The sequence below is a fragment of the Panthera uncia genome (genome assembly GCF_023721935.1).
Source record: "Panthera uncia isolate 11264 chromosome A1 unlocalized genomic scaffold, Puncia_PCG_1.0 HiC_scaffold_16, whole genome shotgun sequence".
NCBI lineage: Eukaryota > Metazoa > Chordata > Mammalia > Carnivora > Felidae > Panthera > Panthera uncia.
The window spans coordinates 14,290,900-14,310,701 of NW_026057576.1; the positions used below are offsets into that span (position 1 = coordinate 14,290,900).

The window sequence follows — 19,802 nt, forward strand, 5'->3', positions numbered from 1 at the left end:
AACTCCACACTGTTTTCCAGAGCAGCTACACCAGTTTGCATTCCCACTACCAGTGCAAGAGGGTTCCCTTTCCTCCATATCCTCACCAACATCTGTTGCTAAACCATAAGTTTAAAAGATCTGAATATGATATAGCTTATAAGAACTAAATGTTTTGATGAGCTCACATTTTTAACTAACAACCAACTAGAAACCAATTACTACCAGCACAGATCATGGATATATTATTAAAGGCAAGTGTAATAATACCAACTTTCAGGATATTTTTAAAATCAAAAGCAACACTATTAGGTATTTTAGATCACTTAGATCACTTAAGAAAATTAATTTAATACAGACAAAGGAAAAAACTTTTGTAAGAGGAGCTAAAGAGAAGTTTGATAGCTCTTTCTTGTCTATTTCATTCCCTGAAAAATGTGTTGAACATTAACTTCATAAGTTGAATATTATGGACGAGAAAAAGGAAGAAATAGAATTCCAGTTCTAGAATTATGGATCGAGTTTTGGAAGATGGTTTGATCTTGTAATCTTTATTCCTGGTCCTCTCTTGGCATTCATTGTCTTCTGATTAACTGGATTATATCTTACCCTGAAACAAAAGAAGTATTAATCATGATTTTTCAGTCACCACTGTGTACAACAGAAACATTATATGCTTATGGTACCATCTTAAACAGCCATATGTTATACCACATTATCTCATTACAGACAGGCAACCATCTCAAGGGCAGATAATCCAAAGGCCAGGAAGGAGCCCATGAGGTGGCCTAATGTAGAAAGCTCTGTTCAAAGAGGGATGAGATGGACCATTCTGATATTACCTCTGGAAATATGAATTAAAGCTAAGAAAATATAGACAGTGACCATGAAGTTGAGCAAGGAGAGTAAGGAAATAAGTAAGCCAAAGATATGTTACCAAAAATTATAATAAAATTGAAACTAAGACCAAGGTCTGTGATATTAAAAAGATACAGAGAGTGAAGATGGCAGTTGGTAATGAAAAGAAAAGTGAAAGAGAGACGGAACTAGTTGATTACATAAAAATAATAACAGCAACATTTTTACAGCACACAATTTATGCCAGGGACTATTCTTTTTTTTTTTTTTTATGTTTATTTTTTGAGAGAGAGGGAAACAGAGCATGAGAAGGGGAGGAGCAGAGAGAGAGGGAGACACAGAATCCAAAGCAGGCTCCAGGCTCTGAGCGGTCGGCACAGAGCCCGATGTGGGGCTTGAACTCATGAACTGCGAGATCATGACCTGAGCCGAAGTTGGATGCTTAACTGACTGAGCCACCCAGGCACCCCTGCCAGGGACTATTCTAAAATCTATTCTAGTCTATGAATTGATTCATAGATTCAAAGATTGATTCTTATCAACCTCAATGAAAATGCCTATGATGTAGGTACTATTATTACCCGTTAGATAAATGAGAAAAATGAGGTTATATAGTTAGTAAGTGGATCTGGAATTTGAATCCAGATAGCTGAGTTCAAAGTCTGTGCCTTTAATTACTATTTTGTATGGCAGACCACTAACGTGAAGATCTATGAAGTTCTGCTCAGTTTTTTAAAGCTACCTTGAATTCTAGCTTTAATATCTTGGGCCCAGTTATATTAGAAGTCCTTTTCTTGAATTTCCATGGGACTATCTTTCCTTTATTGACTTACATATCTTTATAAAGCCAACTTTCCCATGCTCTTATTTGGGAGTAGAGTCAGCTTCAATTCCCTCCAAGATGCTTTTCAAAAATCTTTTACTCAGGGAGTGATGCTGGGGAAAATGATAGAATAAGGATTTTAGAAAATTCTTTTCTCCATAAAATCAATGAAAAAATTGGCAAAAATGGTCAGAAGCAACTTTTTCAGAGCTCTGGAAATTAATCAAGGATTTGTAGCAATTCTGGAGAATTTATTAAACACACTACACACACACACACACACACACACACACACACACAACTGAAATTCAGCAAGAACACAACTTTGTAGCATTTTAACTCACCTTAGCCTTTTCCCCCAGCTCTCTGGTATCCCTGTGAAAAAACTGAAAAACTGATCCTAAAATTCATATGGAAATTAAAGGGACTCCAAACAACCAAAACAATCTTGAAAAAGAAGAATAAAGTTGGAGTACTCACACTAACTTATTCCAAAATTACTGAAAAGTTAGTCATGAAGACAGCACGGCACTAGCATTAGGATAGACTTATAGACCAATGGAATAGAAGAACTGAGAGCCTAGAAATAAACCCTTATGTTTATGCTTAATTTTTTTTATTTTTTATTTTTCCTTTTAAGTAGACTTCATCCCCCATGTGGAGCCAAATGCAGGGCTTGAACTCATGATGCTGAGATCAAGACCTGAGCTGAGATGAAGAGTTGGATGCTTAACCAACTGAGACACCCAAGTGCCCCCCTTTTTTCCATATGGTTGGTTTTTTATGTTTTTAAAATTTTTTAGATGTTTATTTATTTTTGACAGAGAGAGACAGAACATGAATGGGGGAGGGGCAGAGAGAGAGGGAGACACAGAATCCCAAGCAGGCTCTAGGCTCTTAGCTGTCAGCACAGAGCCCAACATGGGGCTCGAACCCATGGACCACGAGATCATGACCTGAGCCAAAGTTGGACGCTCAACCGACTGAGCCACCAGGTGCCTCAATATGGTTGATTTTTTAAAAGGGTGCAAAGACAATCAATTGGGGAGGAATATTCTTTGTAACAAATGGCACTAGGACAACTGGATAGACACATGCAAAAGACTGAATGAAACTGGACCCCAGTCTCACATCATATACAAAAATTAACTCAAAAAAGACTCAAAAATGGAACTAAAACTATTAAACCTAGAAGAAAACATATCTATAAATCTTTGTGTTGTTGAATTAGGCTTAGATATGATACCTAAAGCACAAGTAACCAAGAAAAACAAATCCTAGGAAGGCAGATCAATTGTACTTTATCCAAATCAAAACTTTTATGCTTCAAAAGACATCATTAAGAAAGAAAAAAAAGTGGGGCGCCTGGGTGGCTCAGTCGGTTGAGCGTCCGACTTCGGCTCAGGTCACGATCTCGCGGTCCGTGGGTTCGAGCCGCGCGTAGGGCTCTGGGCTGATGGCTCAGAGCCTGGAGCCTGCTTCCGATTCTGTGTCTCCCTCTCTCTCTGCCCCTCCCCCATTCATGCTCTGTCTCTCTCTGTCTCAAAAATAAATAAACGTTAAAAAAAAATTAAAAAAAAAAGAAAGAAAGAAAAAAAGTGACAAAAAATGGGAGAACATATTTGCACATCATGTATCAGATAAGGTCTGGTAACCAGAATATATAAAGGACTCTTATAACACAACAACAAGACAACAAGTCAATTTAAAAATGGGCAAAAGACTTGAATAAACATTTCTACAAAGAAGATATATGAATGGCAAGCAAGTACACAAAAAGATGCTCAACATCAATAGTCCTTAGGAAGTACAAATCAAAACTACAATGAGATACTACTTCACATCTACTAGGAGAGGGGGAAAAAAGGACAATAACAAATGTTGATAAAGATGTGGAGAAACTGGAACACTCATACATTACTAGTGGGAATATAAAATGGTGCAGCCACTCTGGAAAATAGTTGGGCAGTTCCCCAAAAAGATAAACAGTTATCAATTGACCCAACAATTCCATTTCAGGGCATCTACCCAACAGAATTAAAAACTTATATGCAGCATGAATGTTCATAGCACCATTATTCAAAATAGTCAAAAGATATAAACAACCCAAACGTCCATCAATTGATTAACGGATAAACAAAATGTGATAGATCCAAACACTGGAATATTATTCAGACACAAAAAAGAATAAAATACTGATATATGCTCCTACACAGATGAACCTTGAAAAATTATGCTAAATGACAAAGGCATACCAGGCTGCATATTGTTTGCTTCCATTTATATGAAATAACAAGAATAAACAAATCTATAGTGGCAGAAAGTAGATTAGTGATTGGCAGGGGCTAGGGGGAGAGAGGAATAGAAAGTGAATGCTAATGGGTAAAAGGGTTTTGGGGGGAGATGAAAATGTTCTAGTGGTGATGATTTTGCAACTTTGTGAATATTCCAACAAGCAATGAGTTTCACTGTATGTAAATTATATCTCAATATAAATATTTTTTAAATGTACTTTGGGAATAAACCATTTCCTATGCTAAAATGTTTCCTTAATTAAATAGCAATGTTTTAGAATAATTTCATCTTCTGGTGTAATATGGAATTAACCACAAGCATTCAGTTATATCATATTCAATTCAAAGCTCATTATACATTCTACATTGTTTACTATACTTAATGCTTTTATAGTGTGCTGAGAATATTTCAAATAGCTTCCTTAATATCAATGATCTCTATAGGATCCAACTGACATGATGAAACTAATCATCAAGCTGAGATACTTAACTCTAAAAATATGTTTAATTTCCTAGATATCTTTTAGAACAAGTGTTTTTCAAACTGCAATTGATATAGGTCAAAGGGGACTGAGGGGTGCAAGGGGGTCAGTTGGTTAAGCATCTGACTCTTGATCTCAGCTCAGGTCTTGATCTCAGGGCTGTGAATTCAAGCTCCACATTGGGCTCCACGCTGGGCCCCCCAAAAATAGTGGGTTTATTTAGTGAATTATAACAGCAATATAAAAAAATAAAACAAAATAGAAAATACCAGGGTGCATCACATATAATAAGACTATGTACTGTTTCATAATGTTTTTTCAGTTATATATAAATATATATGTGGGTATAGTGGGTTACAATATGCTAACAGTCATGGCAAATAAAATTTGGAAACCACTTTCCATTCCTGTGTATTGTGGCTTTTATATGCTTAGACCCTTGCAAGATTATGCTTTGTCATTTGCAGTTTCAAATTATTGTCATATGTTTTATTCTCTTCCCACAAACAAATTCTTTGTTACTTTGCTAATTCTTTATATTCAAAAAATACTATACATTGTAGAATAATAATAACAGCTGGTATTATGGAACTAGGGATTTTTCAATAATCTCTAATTTTCATACTAACCATTCATATTAACCATTCAAACCATTCATATTAACCATTCAATTAACCATTCATTGAAACCATGGTTTCAAACCATGAAACCATTCAATGGTTTCATATTAACCATTCAATATTAACCATTCAATGGTTTCATATTAACCATTCAATAATTAACCATTATTTTGACTTGAGGGATTCCATAGTCATTCTAGTAGATGAATTTTCTCTTGCCTTTTTTCCTTTATTTTATTTAAGTTTAAAATTTTTTAAATTTTTTTAAATAATCTCTACACTTAACATGGGGCTCAAACTCATAACCCTGAGATCAAGAGTTGCATGCTCTACCGACTGAGCCAGCCAGGTGCCCCTTGATTTTTCTCCATTAATATAATATAGTTAAAAATGATTAAAAAGAATACATATTCTTTTTTTTAAAATGGCTGCCCCAATTCTACCCTACAGAAACAAGTGGAAACATGAAAAGCAATTAGACACAAGTACCCAGTTAATAATTACCTTGACTTCCTACACACGTCTAGTTCCAAGTGAAGTTATAAAGGTTTAGTTTTTTTCTGTGCTTATTTAAAATCTTTATTGTTCTTTTCTTAGTAGAACCAATGGAACTTTATAAAACTAGCTCTATATCTTGAATACCCATTATAAGCTGGGTACTTTAGGTTGTGTAAAAGTACACATATTCTTATAGAAAATGCCAGAAGGTATAAGTCATTCATAATCCCACCTTACTATTTTGTATTATAATTTTTACTTACTACTATAAATAAATGTTTTCCTATGTCAGTTATATAATTTACTAGAATGTAATATTTTGTAACTTCATAATATCCTCATAGTTTATTAAATTATTCATTCCCTTAATGTTGGATATTTTGGTTGTGTTTTCTCTATTCTAGCTGCTTTTCTTATCAAAAGGAGGTTCCCTGAATAATCTATCTCTTAGGGAGTCCTAGAATCATTTTCCGTCAGGTCCTGTGATTCCAGGGCACTAAAGGATTGCTTTGTTATTTTCTTCCTCTAGAGCTTTTCATCACTCTAGAACACTTCTAAACAGAAAAAAAAAAAAAAATGAGGCTGTTCACACTAAAGAAAAATTAATTTTATAGTTGTTTACTTTTAGGAAACACTGCTTGTGTTACCAGCTTTTGAACTCCTTGCTTGCAGGAAAATGATTTTTTATAGTTAATACATGCCATGAGTCATAATAATAAGGTTACCTATTAACTTGTCTAGAAGTTTTCAGCAACTTCCAAACTTCATCCTAAAGAGATGATTTCTATTTATCTTAAAGATAATATCTCTTATTTATCCTTTTCTTCTTTTTTTAATATTTTATTTTTAAGTAATCTCTACACCTGATGTGGGGCTTGAACTTAAATCCCCAAGATCAGGAGTTTCATGCTCCACTGACTGAACCAGCCAGGTGCCCTGTATCTTTTTTTCAAATCAGTCTATACAAGGATCTCTGGAATACATCTTTCAATAGCAGTATAGATATCTTGTTCATTTCTGGGCATGGTTCCACAAAGTAGGAGTATATGTGGTGGCTAATATTCACTTATCCCTCTTCGATAGACTTAAAAAAATATATAGTATATCACAGGGACACCTCGGTGGCTCAGTCAGTTAAGCATCTGGCTCTTGATTTCAGCTCAGGTCATGATCTCCTGGTTTGTGGGATCCAGCCCCGCATGGGGCTGTAAGCACCATATGCTGTAAGCACAGAGCCTACTGGGAATTCTCTCTCCTCCTCTCTGCCCCTCCCCCACGTGCATGCTCTCTCTCTCCCTTTCTTCCTCTCAAAATAAATATTTTTTTAAAAAACAGCATACCACAGTGAAATGGGTATTTCCTAATGCTCTGATTTATTCTGAACATTAGGAAAACTCCATAAGTCGATATTTAATATTAGCATATGTAGGAATATCAACCAAAGCAAACATTAAAAGCCACTAAAACTTGATTTTTAAAATACTGCTTTAAGTATAATACATATACAGAGTGCATAAAACATCGTTGTAAGTGCTATGAATTATAATAAAGTGCATACTCATGTAACCACTACCCAGGTCAACAAACAGAACGCTGCCATCACATTGGAATACCTTGTGCTCCTCCCAATTATCATCCTCCTTCTCCTTTCCATTAGTAAACACTATCCTGTCTTCTGACACCACAGTTTAATTTTGCCTGTCTTTGAACATGATATAAATAGAATCATACGTGTTCTTTTATTTCTGGCCTCTTTTCCCCAACACTGTGATGATTATCCATGATGTTGTGTGAGCTGTAGTTTGTTTTTATTGTTGTTATTATTCATATATATAATATATTCATGTTATTATTAATAAATATATGAATATTTGTTTTTATATGAGTAACATAGATGTACAAATTTGTATCTCTTAAAAAATTTTATCGATTCTATTATTTTAAAAAAAATGTTTATTTATTTTGAGGGAGGGAGAGAGGGTGTGTGCATGAACTACAGAGAGGTAGAAGGGGAGGGAGAGAGAGAATCCCAAGCAGGTTCTGTGCTGTCAGCGTAGAGCCCAATGCAGGGCTCAATCTCACAAAACATGAGATCATGACATGAGCTAAAATCAGAAGCCTGATGCTTAACCAATTGAGCCACCTAGGCGCCCCCATTCTGCTACTGATAGATATTTGAGTTGTTTTCAGCTTATGGCTGTTATGAATAAAGCTTCTATGTAACATTCTTGGACAGGTTTTTTTGGTGTAAATGTATGTACCATTTGGTTAGGTATGTAACTAAGAATGCAATTGTTGGGTCATAGAGTAGTTACATAATCATCTAAATGTAGAAAGTAATACTAAACACTATTCCAAAGTGGTTGCATAAATTTACACATCCTCCATACCTTTGACAACACTTGGAATTATCAATCTTAAAATTTGTGGTGGCCTCCCCAAAAATTTTTTCTGACAGAGAGAGAAAGCAAGAGCAAGCTAGGGAGAAGGGCAGAGGGAGAGGGAGAGGAAGAAACCCAAGAAGTCTGCACAGCCAGCACAGAACCCAATGTGGGACTTGATCCCACGACGCTGGGATAATGACCTGAGCCGAAATCAAGAGTCGGTAGTTCAATTGACTGAGCTACCAGGCACCCCTGGTCATCTCATGATTTTAATTTACATTTGGCTGAATAAGTAATGGTGTTGAGTACATTTTCACATGTCCATTGGCCATTTGGATATCCTCTTCTGTGGGGTGCTTAACATTAAAACTTGGTTTTCTTTATTTTTCTAAAACTTGATTTTAAGACTAAAATCAAAAAGTATACTAAATTCCAGAGTTAAGGCAGTAATTAAGTACAATTTTTTAAAGTTTATTTATTTATTTTAATAATAAATGAGCAAGAGAGCAAGAGTATGCATGAGTGGGGGAGGGGCAGAGAGGGAGAGAGGGAGAGAATCCCAAGCAAGCTCTATGCTATCTGAGCGGGGCCTGATGCGGAGCTCAATCTCAGGAACCCTGAGATCATGACCTGAATGGAGATCAAGCGTTGGATGCTTAAACAACTGAACCACCCAGGCGCCCCAATAATATTTTAAAGTAGTGCCAATTATATATATACCTAATTTGGAAGGTTATAGGTATATAGAAATGTTTCTATTATTTGAGTTATTTGCGTTATTAATACTTCTAGAAAATGAAGAGTTGTTTGTCTATTTGTGTAATCATTTATTCACTCATGCATTCATTAAAAAAATTAGTAAACACCTACTCATGCCAGGCACTATATTCAACATTAGGTTCTATCAAAGATGGAAGTGATACATCTGAGCTCAAGCAGTGCGGTGCCAGAGGGCCCAAACAAGCTTACTGAGCAGGTATTTCAGACCACGTCATCCACCTCTGATGCACCAGCACCTCTAGCTCAATTCAGACCGATGTCATGGAGGCCCCGCAGACACTGACTGTCAGGGTGATACAGCAGGGGGCCAGGAGGAAGGAGTTTGGTATCTAGGTCATTCGCTCAAGGCTCCTTTAATACTGCCTTGCTCAATTTGACAGTAAGTGGATGAGTACCACTTACACATGGCAAACAGGACTCAGATTCTCAGGGTAGGTCACCCCATTAGAAGGAAAGAAAGCCCATGCTTCATCCACTGATGAGTCAGCTTGATACAAGGGACTGCAGCTGCACTGCACTCCTATTCTCTCTGCCTAAACCTATTTCCTTCCCTTGCCCTCGAGGAACTCATTTTAAGAAGGCTCACTAGTAAACTTCTTGCATGCTGATTTCAGAGTCTCCCTGAGAGATCCAATCTACAACAGTATTCAGTGGAAAATCAAACTGCTCTAACAGAGTATAGTCTAGTGTTATATATGTATATGTGTGATGATTAGGTTAAGTTTTATCTGTATTTTCAAAATATTTCTCCCTTCATTATTTAAGTAGATTTGAATAAAAGAGGTAATATCTTTCTAAAAGAAATTTGAAATGGAAGACATATGTAAAAATAAAAAAAGAAATATTCAGGGTGACTGTACCAGGCCTGAAAAAGCTTTCCTTACAAAGGCCTGTTTGCAAGGTTGGCCCTTGGTTGGTGTCTGGGAACTTAGTGGTAAAAAGTTCCATACACGGATATAACTTTCCTTAAATGAAAAAGAACGGCTCATTGTACTTAAGCTGTACAAACAATATGGTTTATGTGAACATCTGTTTTCCTTCTGGAAGTCTGGAATTTGGTATGTGTTGAGCACAGGGCACATATGTGACCAGTGGGCGCCCCCCACCGCCGCCCCAGGCACTGTATCCGATGAGTTTCTCTGGAAGATAAAACTTCATGCATTGTTGCACATGGTATAAACCTACTGCTGGAGGAATTAAGTGTGTTCTATGTGACTCCACTGGAGGACTTTTAGAAACTTGTACCTAGTTGCCTCCAAACTTGATCCCATACACCTTTTTCCTTTGATGATTTTTCTTTGTATCCTTTGGCTGAAATCCATCCTAGCTGTGTGCACAAATACATGCTGAGTCCTGTGAGTTGTTCTAGCAAATCACTGAACAGGGGGGTGGTCTTGGGGCCCCCTAGCACAGAGGTATAATAGTTTCCAGAGGGAAGTTCTTTCCCAGAATTTAATGTTTTAACTCTATTATATTTCTACTGATAAAAATATACAGGATAATGATTTATAATTTAAAATATTAATGACCATGGGGTGCATGGATGGCTGAGTTGGCTAAGCGTTCAACTCTTGGTTTTGATTCAGGTCATGATGTCACAATTCATGGGTCTGAGCACCACACTGGTCTCTACAGCTGGCAGCAGGGAGCCTGCTTGGTATTCTCTCTCTCTCCCTCTCTCTCTGCTCCTTCTCCCACTTGTGCTGCTCTGTCTCTATCAGAATAAACTAAACTAAACTAAACTAAAATATGACTACTGAAGGAAGAATACACTTTTACCCATCTAACCAAATATTGGACAAACTGTATCCCTTGAATCTCTACGAAAAAAAAAATTGCTAAGTATATTGCATATACCTTGAGTGCCTGTATTTGAAAAGAATTCTGATTTATAGCTAATTTACATCTTGGTTTACTTTTTTATATCATTAACTTATATATAAGTATATTCTCCTAAATAGAATAAGGTAGAATTGCCTGACTAATTCTTCTGGATTTAGTAGAGAACAGGAAAAATCATGTGTAGACATAACTTCCTAAACGCATAAAACATTCCTCTGTTCTTTATTCATCCTCAATTGTCTTTGTTTACATAGGAAAACACAGTTTAAACTGCACTGTCATCTACACTAATTTCAGTATCCATCTTTGGTCAGTAAAAAAGTTAAGGCTGATAATTTAATTGTATTTATATTGTTGTTAATGGTGTCGATTTAGGCTCTTCTTGGGTATGGCATTGTTCTAGCTTAGGAAACAAGAACTTACCATGTTGGAGGACAAAACATATTCTTGGGATCTACAAAAATGTATATAAATAGTGAATAGAGAGCACAAACTTCTTTAAGTTCTTCTACCATCTGTTTGTTATTTTATATTGTTGCTATAAAATCTAGAAGTTCAACTTCCAAATATAATGGACACCTGTTTTGTCAGTACCATCCACAGGCAAATATAATTAATTAGAAAGGAAGGATACAGTTAGACTTACATTTTCACTGAATTCTCTTTCATTCTAGGCAGTTGATCCATCTGTTGCCTTTTAGAAACTTGGTATGAGTCAGAGACCTGAAATACAAACATTTGAGCATTTGTCCTCTTATTTCATGACTGATTTTGAGCTAAGAGAAATAGTCCATTCTCAATTAACTCTTTTATAACCAGGCCCTTAGGTGGCATGCATAAGAGAAGGTAAATTCTGGCCTTCTCCAGGATTATAAGGTTTCTAAATATTATGGAGACCCCTCTATCTCAACCCCACATTCCATGTGGTTTTTATAACAAATACAGAGGAAATTGTTTAAATCATATCATCTATGGGTATAAAGATCATTAAAAGTTTTTGTAATAGACACTGAATATAAATAATACATGCACTCTGTCATTAAGGAAGATATGACCATAGAAGCTGTATGTGTCCTGAAATGGAAAGACAAGATCATATTTTTATTTTTGTCTGTTTTGAGATACTTCCATGGCACAAGAGTGGAGACTTCTTTGTACGTGGTGGAACAATCAAGGCTGATGACCTTAGAGATAGATAGCAATTCAGGACATGAGTAAATGAGGTCATTCAGTAAGAACACACAGAGAAGAGAGCTGATCATATAAACTAGAGAAAGCAACTTTTAAGGGATAGGAGAATTACCAAAGGCCATTATTTAAACAATAGGAAAACCCAGGACAAAATACTGTCATTAAAGTCAAGAGATGAGGGATATTCAAAAAAGTGAGCGTGGTTAGCAATATGAAATGCCTCAGAGATGTCTACTACCGGGAGGATTGAAAAGGAGTCATTATGTTTGGGAATTAAAAAGTAAACTGTGGCACAGCCAGTGGTGGGAGTCAGAGGGAGTTGAAAGAGGTCGAGGAGTAAAAGCAAAACAGTGAGTATATCCACCTTTGCACAAAGTTTAACTGAGAAAAGGAAAGCTAAGTAGTAGGGGGTTTTTTGTTTGTTTGTTTGTTTTTAATTTTTTTTTAACGTTTATTTATTTTTGAGACAGAGAGAGACAGAGCATGAATGGGGGAGGGTCAGAGAGAGGGAGACACAGAATCTGAAACAGGCTCCAGGCTCTGAGCTGTCAGCACAGAGCCCGATGCGGGGCTCGAACTCACGGACCGCAAGATCATGACCTGAGCCGAAGTCGGCCGCTTAACCGACTAAGCCACCCAGGTGCCCCTTTGTTTGTTTTTTAACATTTATTTATTTTTGAGAGAGAGAGAGAGAGAGAGAGAGAGAGAGAGACAGCAAGCTTGAGTGGAGGAGGAGCAGAGAGAGAGAGAGGGAGACACAGAATCCAAAGCAGGCTCTGGGCTCTGAGTTGTCAACACAGAGTCCAATGTGGGGCTCAAACTTACGAATCATGAGAACATGAGCTGAGCCAAAGTCGGAGGCTTCACTGCCTGAGCCACCCAGGTGCCCCTAGTAGTAGTTTTATTAAGGTAGGGTAAAATAAAAGTTTGTTTTTGTTTTATTTTGGTAGAAGACAAGAGCATTTTTATGAAGATGTGAGACCATTTGCTAAGAGGGGCAATTTTGGGCATATTGGACCAGAAGACAGAATTCATTCATTTATTCACTCAGCAGATATTATTGAGTATCCACTATGGGCAACCTCAAATTTAGCACTAGGGCACAAAGATAAATCATGGTTCTTACAATCTATTGGAGAAAACAGCACAATAAATAGATTGTACAATCCGCTGCCTCGACAGAGGTTTGCACAGGTGCTTTGTAAGCATAAAGCAGATGCTAATTTGGGCTATAGGGGGCCTGGACGAGTAGCCAATCAAGAACTGGAAAGGACATTCCAGGCAGAAGGAGCAGCAAGGGCCTACAACTATAAGGCAACATGACAGATGTAGGGACCACATATATGGCTGGTCTGGCTGCAGTACAGGATGTGAGCAGGAACATGGATGGAAAGGCAGGCACTGTGTGTTGGAAAGGACCTTGTAGACCACTCTAACAAGCTTTGTTGAGATCCTCTGGACAATGCAGAGTCACTGAAGGTTTTAAATGGGGAACAACATCGTATCTGTATTTCGCAAGGATTTCTCAGGCAGCAGAGGAGGAAAAAAATGGCAAGATTTTAACAGCTATGTTATTGAGATTATATTTCAAGTCTAGATTTAAATCTGGGGAACTCTATTTTCAATTGAACAATAACAAAATAGAGTTGTTTGAAAAGACAACAGAACAGTTGGATAGGTTGGAACCCATGTCGGAGGGAATTGCTAGTGTAACTTTTGTTGTAATTTAATATTTTAGCGTAGGGGAAAAAACTATGGAAACACTTAAGGGTTGTTTTCAAATATTTGAGAAGCTGTTACACAGGAGAAGTATAGAATTATTCTATATTCTTCAGAGGATGCAACTAAAACCAATAGATTTTAAGGAAGGAGAATAAGGAGCATCACGTGATGCTTTAACAATTCTAATAATTACAATTGCTTGACAATGAAACAGAATGGACTCAGGTTCCATATCTTTAAACCAAAGTATTATATTCAACAATGTCTCAGATCCACTGCTAAAATTCTATGTTTATGGGAATAGAACTTAAGTTTATTATGTGTTACAAGCAGATCTAGTCGGTCTTTCCACCTGGTTTTTAAGTAGTGAATGTACTTATATATTCTTAAAAATCAACTATACACATAGTGTGTAAATTGGAAAAATCGTGAGATATGGAAACTCCGTTTCATTCAAAACAGTGAAGACAGCAGAAGTATACACAACAGACTCAGCCAATAGCTCTAGTTATCCACCTAAGAATAATTATTTATGTATTCAGCATGGAAAAAACTGCAGATCATCCACTGACCTTTCCAGTCACTGGAGTATCCACATGGTCAGAACCATCTTTGACTATAAAGATTAACAATTCACTCTAGAGTGAAAATCCTTATTAACATTTATACTGGAGAACAGGATTAACAGCTTCCTGGGAAGCTGTTAAAATAGGCTTTGATTGTATGCTCAGTGATCCTGCATAATCAGAGTAGAACCTATTCCACCTAAATGAATTTTTCAGATAAACAAAGGTAAAAGGAGGAAGCTGAGGCAGGAAGAAAATCTAATAATGCCCCTGTCACAGAGAGGGAGGCTCGGGAGATCAGGAAAGAAAAACAGGAAAATAATACTCACCACTTATTAGAATTCAGAATGTATTATGGGCCAGGCATTTTACTCAGCACTTTACATATATTACATCTCTAAACACTCACAAATCCCCTGCAAGACACTACTATTATTTCCCCTTCTAGCAAGAAGGAAAGAAATTACGGCCCCAAAGCTCAAATGACAATCAAGTACAAAGCTGGGTCTTAAATCCAAATTTACAACGACTCCAAAATCTGTGGTTCTTTCATCAAATCACAATCTCATAAAGCAGGTAGCGTTTACGCTACAACTTCAGGGAAGCGGAGTTGACATGTATGAAAAGCAGCATATTCTAGGGGGACTCATGGGCTGATGAAAGGCAGGAGTAAGCAGTGCTGCCAACTAAGTATCCAGTACCACCAAGTATAAACTGACTGTTTTATGGGTAGGAGGCTACAAGGAGTGATCCTATTTTGTCTCAATTTCCTAATTTAATCTTAGTACTAGAAATCTAAGCCTCCGTTTACCCACTACTGCCCTGACTTTCATTCCCAGATTGTTCTATACATCCCCTTCTCAGCTCCAATCCCTAGTCTTTTTTAAAAAAAGTTTTTTTACATTTATTTATTTCTGAGAGACAGAGCGTGAGTGGGGGAGGGGCAGAGAGAGAGGGAGACACAGAATCTGAAGCAGGCTCCAGGTTCTGAGCTGTCGGCACCGAGCCCTATGCGGGGCTCGAACTCACAAACCGCAAGATCATGACCTGAGCCGAAGTTAGACGCTTAACCGACTGAGCTACCCAGGTGCCACTCCAATCCCCAGTCTTAATTCCATCCTCTCAATCCTTTCATTGATCCTCTGGAAACACCAGATTAGTGACTAGCAGACTATCTTTATGGCAAACCTAGACCTCAAGGTCCTCTACTTCCTTACCTCACCTAGTTATCTCCTGAAGACTCCAATCCTCTTTTTGGCTCTTTGTCCCTTGACTATCACTGTTGAAACTCTGCAGAGCTATATTCTAGACTCTCTTTTCTTTTCACCCTGTGTGTATTCTCCCTGATACATTTCATTCATTCGCTTGGCTTCATTTACTATCTATATGCCAATAATTTCCATGTTTATATCTCCAATTTTTATCTTTTCTTCCCTGAGATTCATATGTCCAACTGCTCTTTGGATGCTTCCATTTAGATAATGCACATTGAAAACTAAACTCATATCGTGATCTTAAAACATCCATCAGAATAAAGTTGCTAAGGCTTAAATATTTAAATGTTAAATAGGTAACCAACTACTAAAAAAAAGATGTGATAAATGTTATGAAACATTGAGATGAAAACAGTCTTTTAAACTATGACATGTGAAGCCATAAATAAAAGATAGCTCTGACAACATCAAAACAAAAACTCTGTAATACTAACATCATAAATAAAACTGAAAGGCAAATGAAAAACTATGGAAAATATATGCAACATCATTTTTAATTTACTGATCACTTTCCTGTCCTGTCACTTGTAGTTGCATACTTTCCAATTCTGTACTAAGTTGCTAGCCCTTTCTAGTGATAGCAGTGCTATATCTATCTTAGATCTCACTGTGCATAATTATGACATAAAATACCATGAATTTCATTATAGCACAGGGATAACTGCTTATTTGGTTGAGTTTTAGAAATTACAGGTCAAACTTAAAAGATAACGAAAGAAGCAAATATGAAAAAATTCCCTTAATTTGGGAAACTTTTATCTCCTTTTATACCTTTTTATAAAAGCTATAAATTTGCTTTTTCACTTTATATATTTAGAAACTTGGTACATTTTCTCCTATAATCCCAACATGTTTAACAAATCAAACCAATCAAAAACCTAGAAAAGTGAAAAATGTAATTTATAGTGAGAGGAAACTCTTAAAATTTGGAAGAAAACAAAAGTTACCTGAGACATTTCAGCTAGGTAGGTATGGCACTCATTGTTGGTCTTGTGGTAAGCCTACAAGAAACATACAAAAATAAAGAACCCAACATCAGAGAAGATTTGCAATACTAGCAAGACTATTACTAAGTCAAGTTTATGTCTCTATGTTTTTTTAAAATAGTGTAGGAAATAGTTTTGTAAGTATTTTGTGATAATAATATAGTAGGTTTGTAGATAGCATACTAAAAATCATGGCAGTTACAAAGAAATTTCTAGTATAGAATAAAAACAAACCTTTGATTCTTGTTCCAGTCTCAGTGCATAGTCTTTCACTTGATTTTTAAGCCTCCTTTTCTCTTTTTCTAGCTGTTTAAGTAATATATTTAAGGATTCCTGAAAGTATAAATAGTAAATCTTTACATTTACTCATGTTCTAAATAATAATACATTTCAGTGACAAATGCCTTCTACCCCATAACGTTCTGTGATTTCAAATTCTATAGTATATACCTTTTAAGTAATAGTAACAACTACAATATTTTTGAATCCTAACAATATGCCAAGTCAGTACTTGTGCTAAGTGCTTTCCATAGATTATTTCAGTTAATCCTTACAACAGCCATAGAGACGGCTAATATATTTATTTCCATTTTACTGTTAAGAAAATCACATCTGATAGATGTTAAATAACTGGTCCAAAGACACGCAGCTAATAAGTGGTGAAGCTGTTATTAGAACCCAGGTAGTCTGGGGTGCCTGGCTGGCTCAGTCAGTGGAGCATGTGACTCTTGATCTTGAGCCCCCCGTTGGGTGTAGAGATTACTTAAAAATAAAATTTTTAGGGGCACCTGGGTGGCTCAGTCGGCTAAGCATCCAACTTGGGCGCAGGTCACGATCTCACAGTCTGTGAGTTCGAGCCCCGCGTCGGGCTCTGTGCTGACAGCTCAGAGCCTGCGGCCTGTTTCAGATTCTGTGTCTCCCTCTCTCTCTGCCCCTCCCCTGCTCATGCTCTGTCTCTCTGTCTCTCTCTCTCAAAAATAAATAAACATTAAATAAATAAATAAATAAATAATCTTTGGGGGAAAAAAAAAGAACCCAGGTAATCTGACTCCAAAAGCCACACATGCTAAACAATTATTATGTATATATCCATATGATTGATACCAGCATAACAATAGTAGAGAGGAAGAACAGACAATGTAGTTGATGGCCAGAAGAACTGAGAGAATACTGCAGAGTAGGACAGTTCTGGAAGCTAAGACTTCAATCCAGATACAGTTCATCACAAATAGCTGGAGCTGAGTAGAGGTTTAGCCAAGTGCCAGAGCAATAATGCATTATACCAAGTTGAATTAAAAGTTTAATCCCTAAACTAATAACTAATCATTTGCAGTAACCCCAATTATTTCTCGTATTCTTACACATTAATGTTTTTAAAAAAATCTCCAAATCGAATTCTATATAACCCTTGTTGGTCATGATCTAGGTCACTGAATTTATTAAAACATTTAAAGAAAAAAAAAAAACAAAAAAACAGAAGCAGCTGATTTAAAGCTCCACAAGGTGAAACTGAGATATTTTAGAGCTCATATCTTCCTGCTGAAAAATAGTTAATTCTGTAAAAACTTTACTAATTCTCTCCTAGATACTTGTTATAATTATTAGGATTTTAAAAGTTGTATCAATAGGATAATTAGGTCAGCTGAGACCAGGAAAGTTCTTGTCTCTAAAAATAACACCAGTGATAAAACAAATCCCTTGGTTGTGACAATTCTCCACTATGCATATTTGATCACCATTAAGACATAACTGGGTGATAGTTCTCAGGCACGCATTATTTGTCTTTGAAAGTTATACACTGGCATCATAAACGGCTTTCGGTCCACCTTCTCCAAATACAAGCTTGCTCCAGAAGAAGCTCCATGAAAGTCCCACAAATTTAAGAGGCTAAACTGATTTACCTTAAGGAAACTATACCCTAATGAAATAAGCCACTGCTCAAGTATGAAGAGTTTTTAAACCAATAATCAGAGACTGATGGAAATAGTGCAAAATACTGCTGCACAGACCTCTGCTCCAAGGGTTCCAAGCTTAGCCCACCATAGTAATATGGTTCAGTTAACACCATTTGTTAAATACACTTTTATAAAGGTACAAGATAATCTAACTCTTTTTGATATTGTTTCAATGGGAAAACGCACTCTAAGTTCTTTTTATTTTATTTTATTTATTTATTTTGAGAGAGAGAGAGAGTGTGTCAGTCAGCAGGGGAGTGGCAGAAAGAGAGGGAGAGAGAGAATCCCAAGCAGGTTCCACACTGTCATCACAGAACCCCATGTGGGGGCCTGAACTCACAAACCATGAGATCATGACCTGAGTGAAAAGCATGAGTCGGACTCTCTCTCACCTGACTGAGCCACCCAGTGCCTCACACTCTAAGTTCTAAAAGAAGTCATCTTATTGATAAACTACTGGGATACAAATTATTTTTATATTAATGTTGACCTGAATGAGACATGACCTAGAACTCTAGAAGCTTATACAAGAAATGTACATATGCAACAGGTAAAATTCAAGGCAATGTATGATGAAATGCCAAAATGTGAAGCACAGACAATAAATGTCTCACAAGTTTTTTTAAAGAGGCCAATCAACACGGACTAGAGAGAGCATTCAGGATCCCCCAAAAGAGAAGGATTTGGATGGGGAAAAAAAAGGGGAGCTATATATTGATCAAAGGCTTGAGTCAAAATGATTATTTAGTGGTAACAACAGAGGTGAAGCAAAGTATTTGAGAAATAAATAAGAGGTAAGGTAAGATAATTAAGGAAAGCCCTGGTTATAGAAGACTTAGATTGCCAGGCTCAGGAAGCTAAACACAGGGGGCTATTGGAAGGTATTAAACAAGTGGCAAAATGAAAGCAGGGGGGTAGGGATACTAACCAAGTGGCAGTTTCTATGACAGAAGGAGTTTCTATGTTATTTACTGATGTGGATTTGCAGTTCTAAGCTTTGAAGCTTAAATATTTTTAATACACTTTCTTTGTGTTAGACTATATCGCACTACTACTCCTATCCTGACTAAATTCTTTGTCTTGTTACCTAATATTACAATTCGTTCATTTATTCAAAAAATATTCATCAAGCACCTCCTACGTTCCAGACGTTGTGCTAAGGATACCACAGTGAGATTTACAAACCCAGATCCTGACCTCATGAAGCTGAGTCTTATATAGTTTACCTTGGTGAATGTTACATGTAAGCATAAGAAGAAACTGTATTCTGTCATTGGATGGAATATTCTATAAATGTCAATCGATTGAGTTGATTGCTGTTCAGGTCAACTATGTCTGTATTGACTTTTCTCCCTTTTTGATCTATCAATTACTGACAGGGTGGGTGTTACTTTAATAGTGAGTGGATATGCCTATTTTTCCTCCATTAATTCATCAAAATCACCATGTAAGTGTTCCTACCAGTTTCCAGCAGCCTCTGTTCCAAGGAAGCAGATGTCATTAGTAACTATCTGGATTTGTCTGTTTATACAGATTTCAGGATGGGAG

The 19,802-nt window shown here is 36.7% G+C and overlaps 1 protein-coding gene across 3 annotated transcripts in view; it reads right to left on the reverse strand.

Annotated features, from left to right (window-relative positions):
* Window positions 1–250: 250 nt before the first annotated feature.
* Window positions 251–19,802, reverse strand: part of CCDC169 (coiled-coil domain containing 169) — a 47,005-nt gene continuing 27,453 nt past the window's right edge. Inside the window, exons 5-9 of one of the 3 annotated variants that reach the window (XM_049646814.1) lie at window positions 16,534–16,632; window positions 16,261–16,314; window positions 11,207–11,283; window positions 2,005–2,046; window positions 251–589 (exon numbers count right to left, since the gene is read on the reverse strand). In XM_049646814.1, the coding sequence (XP_049502771.1) occupies window positions 490–589; window positions 2,005–2,046; window positions 11,207–11,283; window positions 16,261–16,314; window positions 16,534–16,632 (372 nt within the window). In that variant the 3' untranslated portion in view covers window positions 251–489. The remainder of the gene's footprint in view (window positions 590–2,004; window positions 2,047–11,206; window positions 11,284–16,260; window positions 16,315–16,533; window positions 16,633–19,802) is intronic. The other 2 variants (XM_049646816.1, XM_049646815.1) reach the window with 2 other exon arrangements.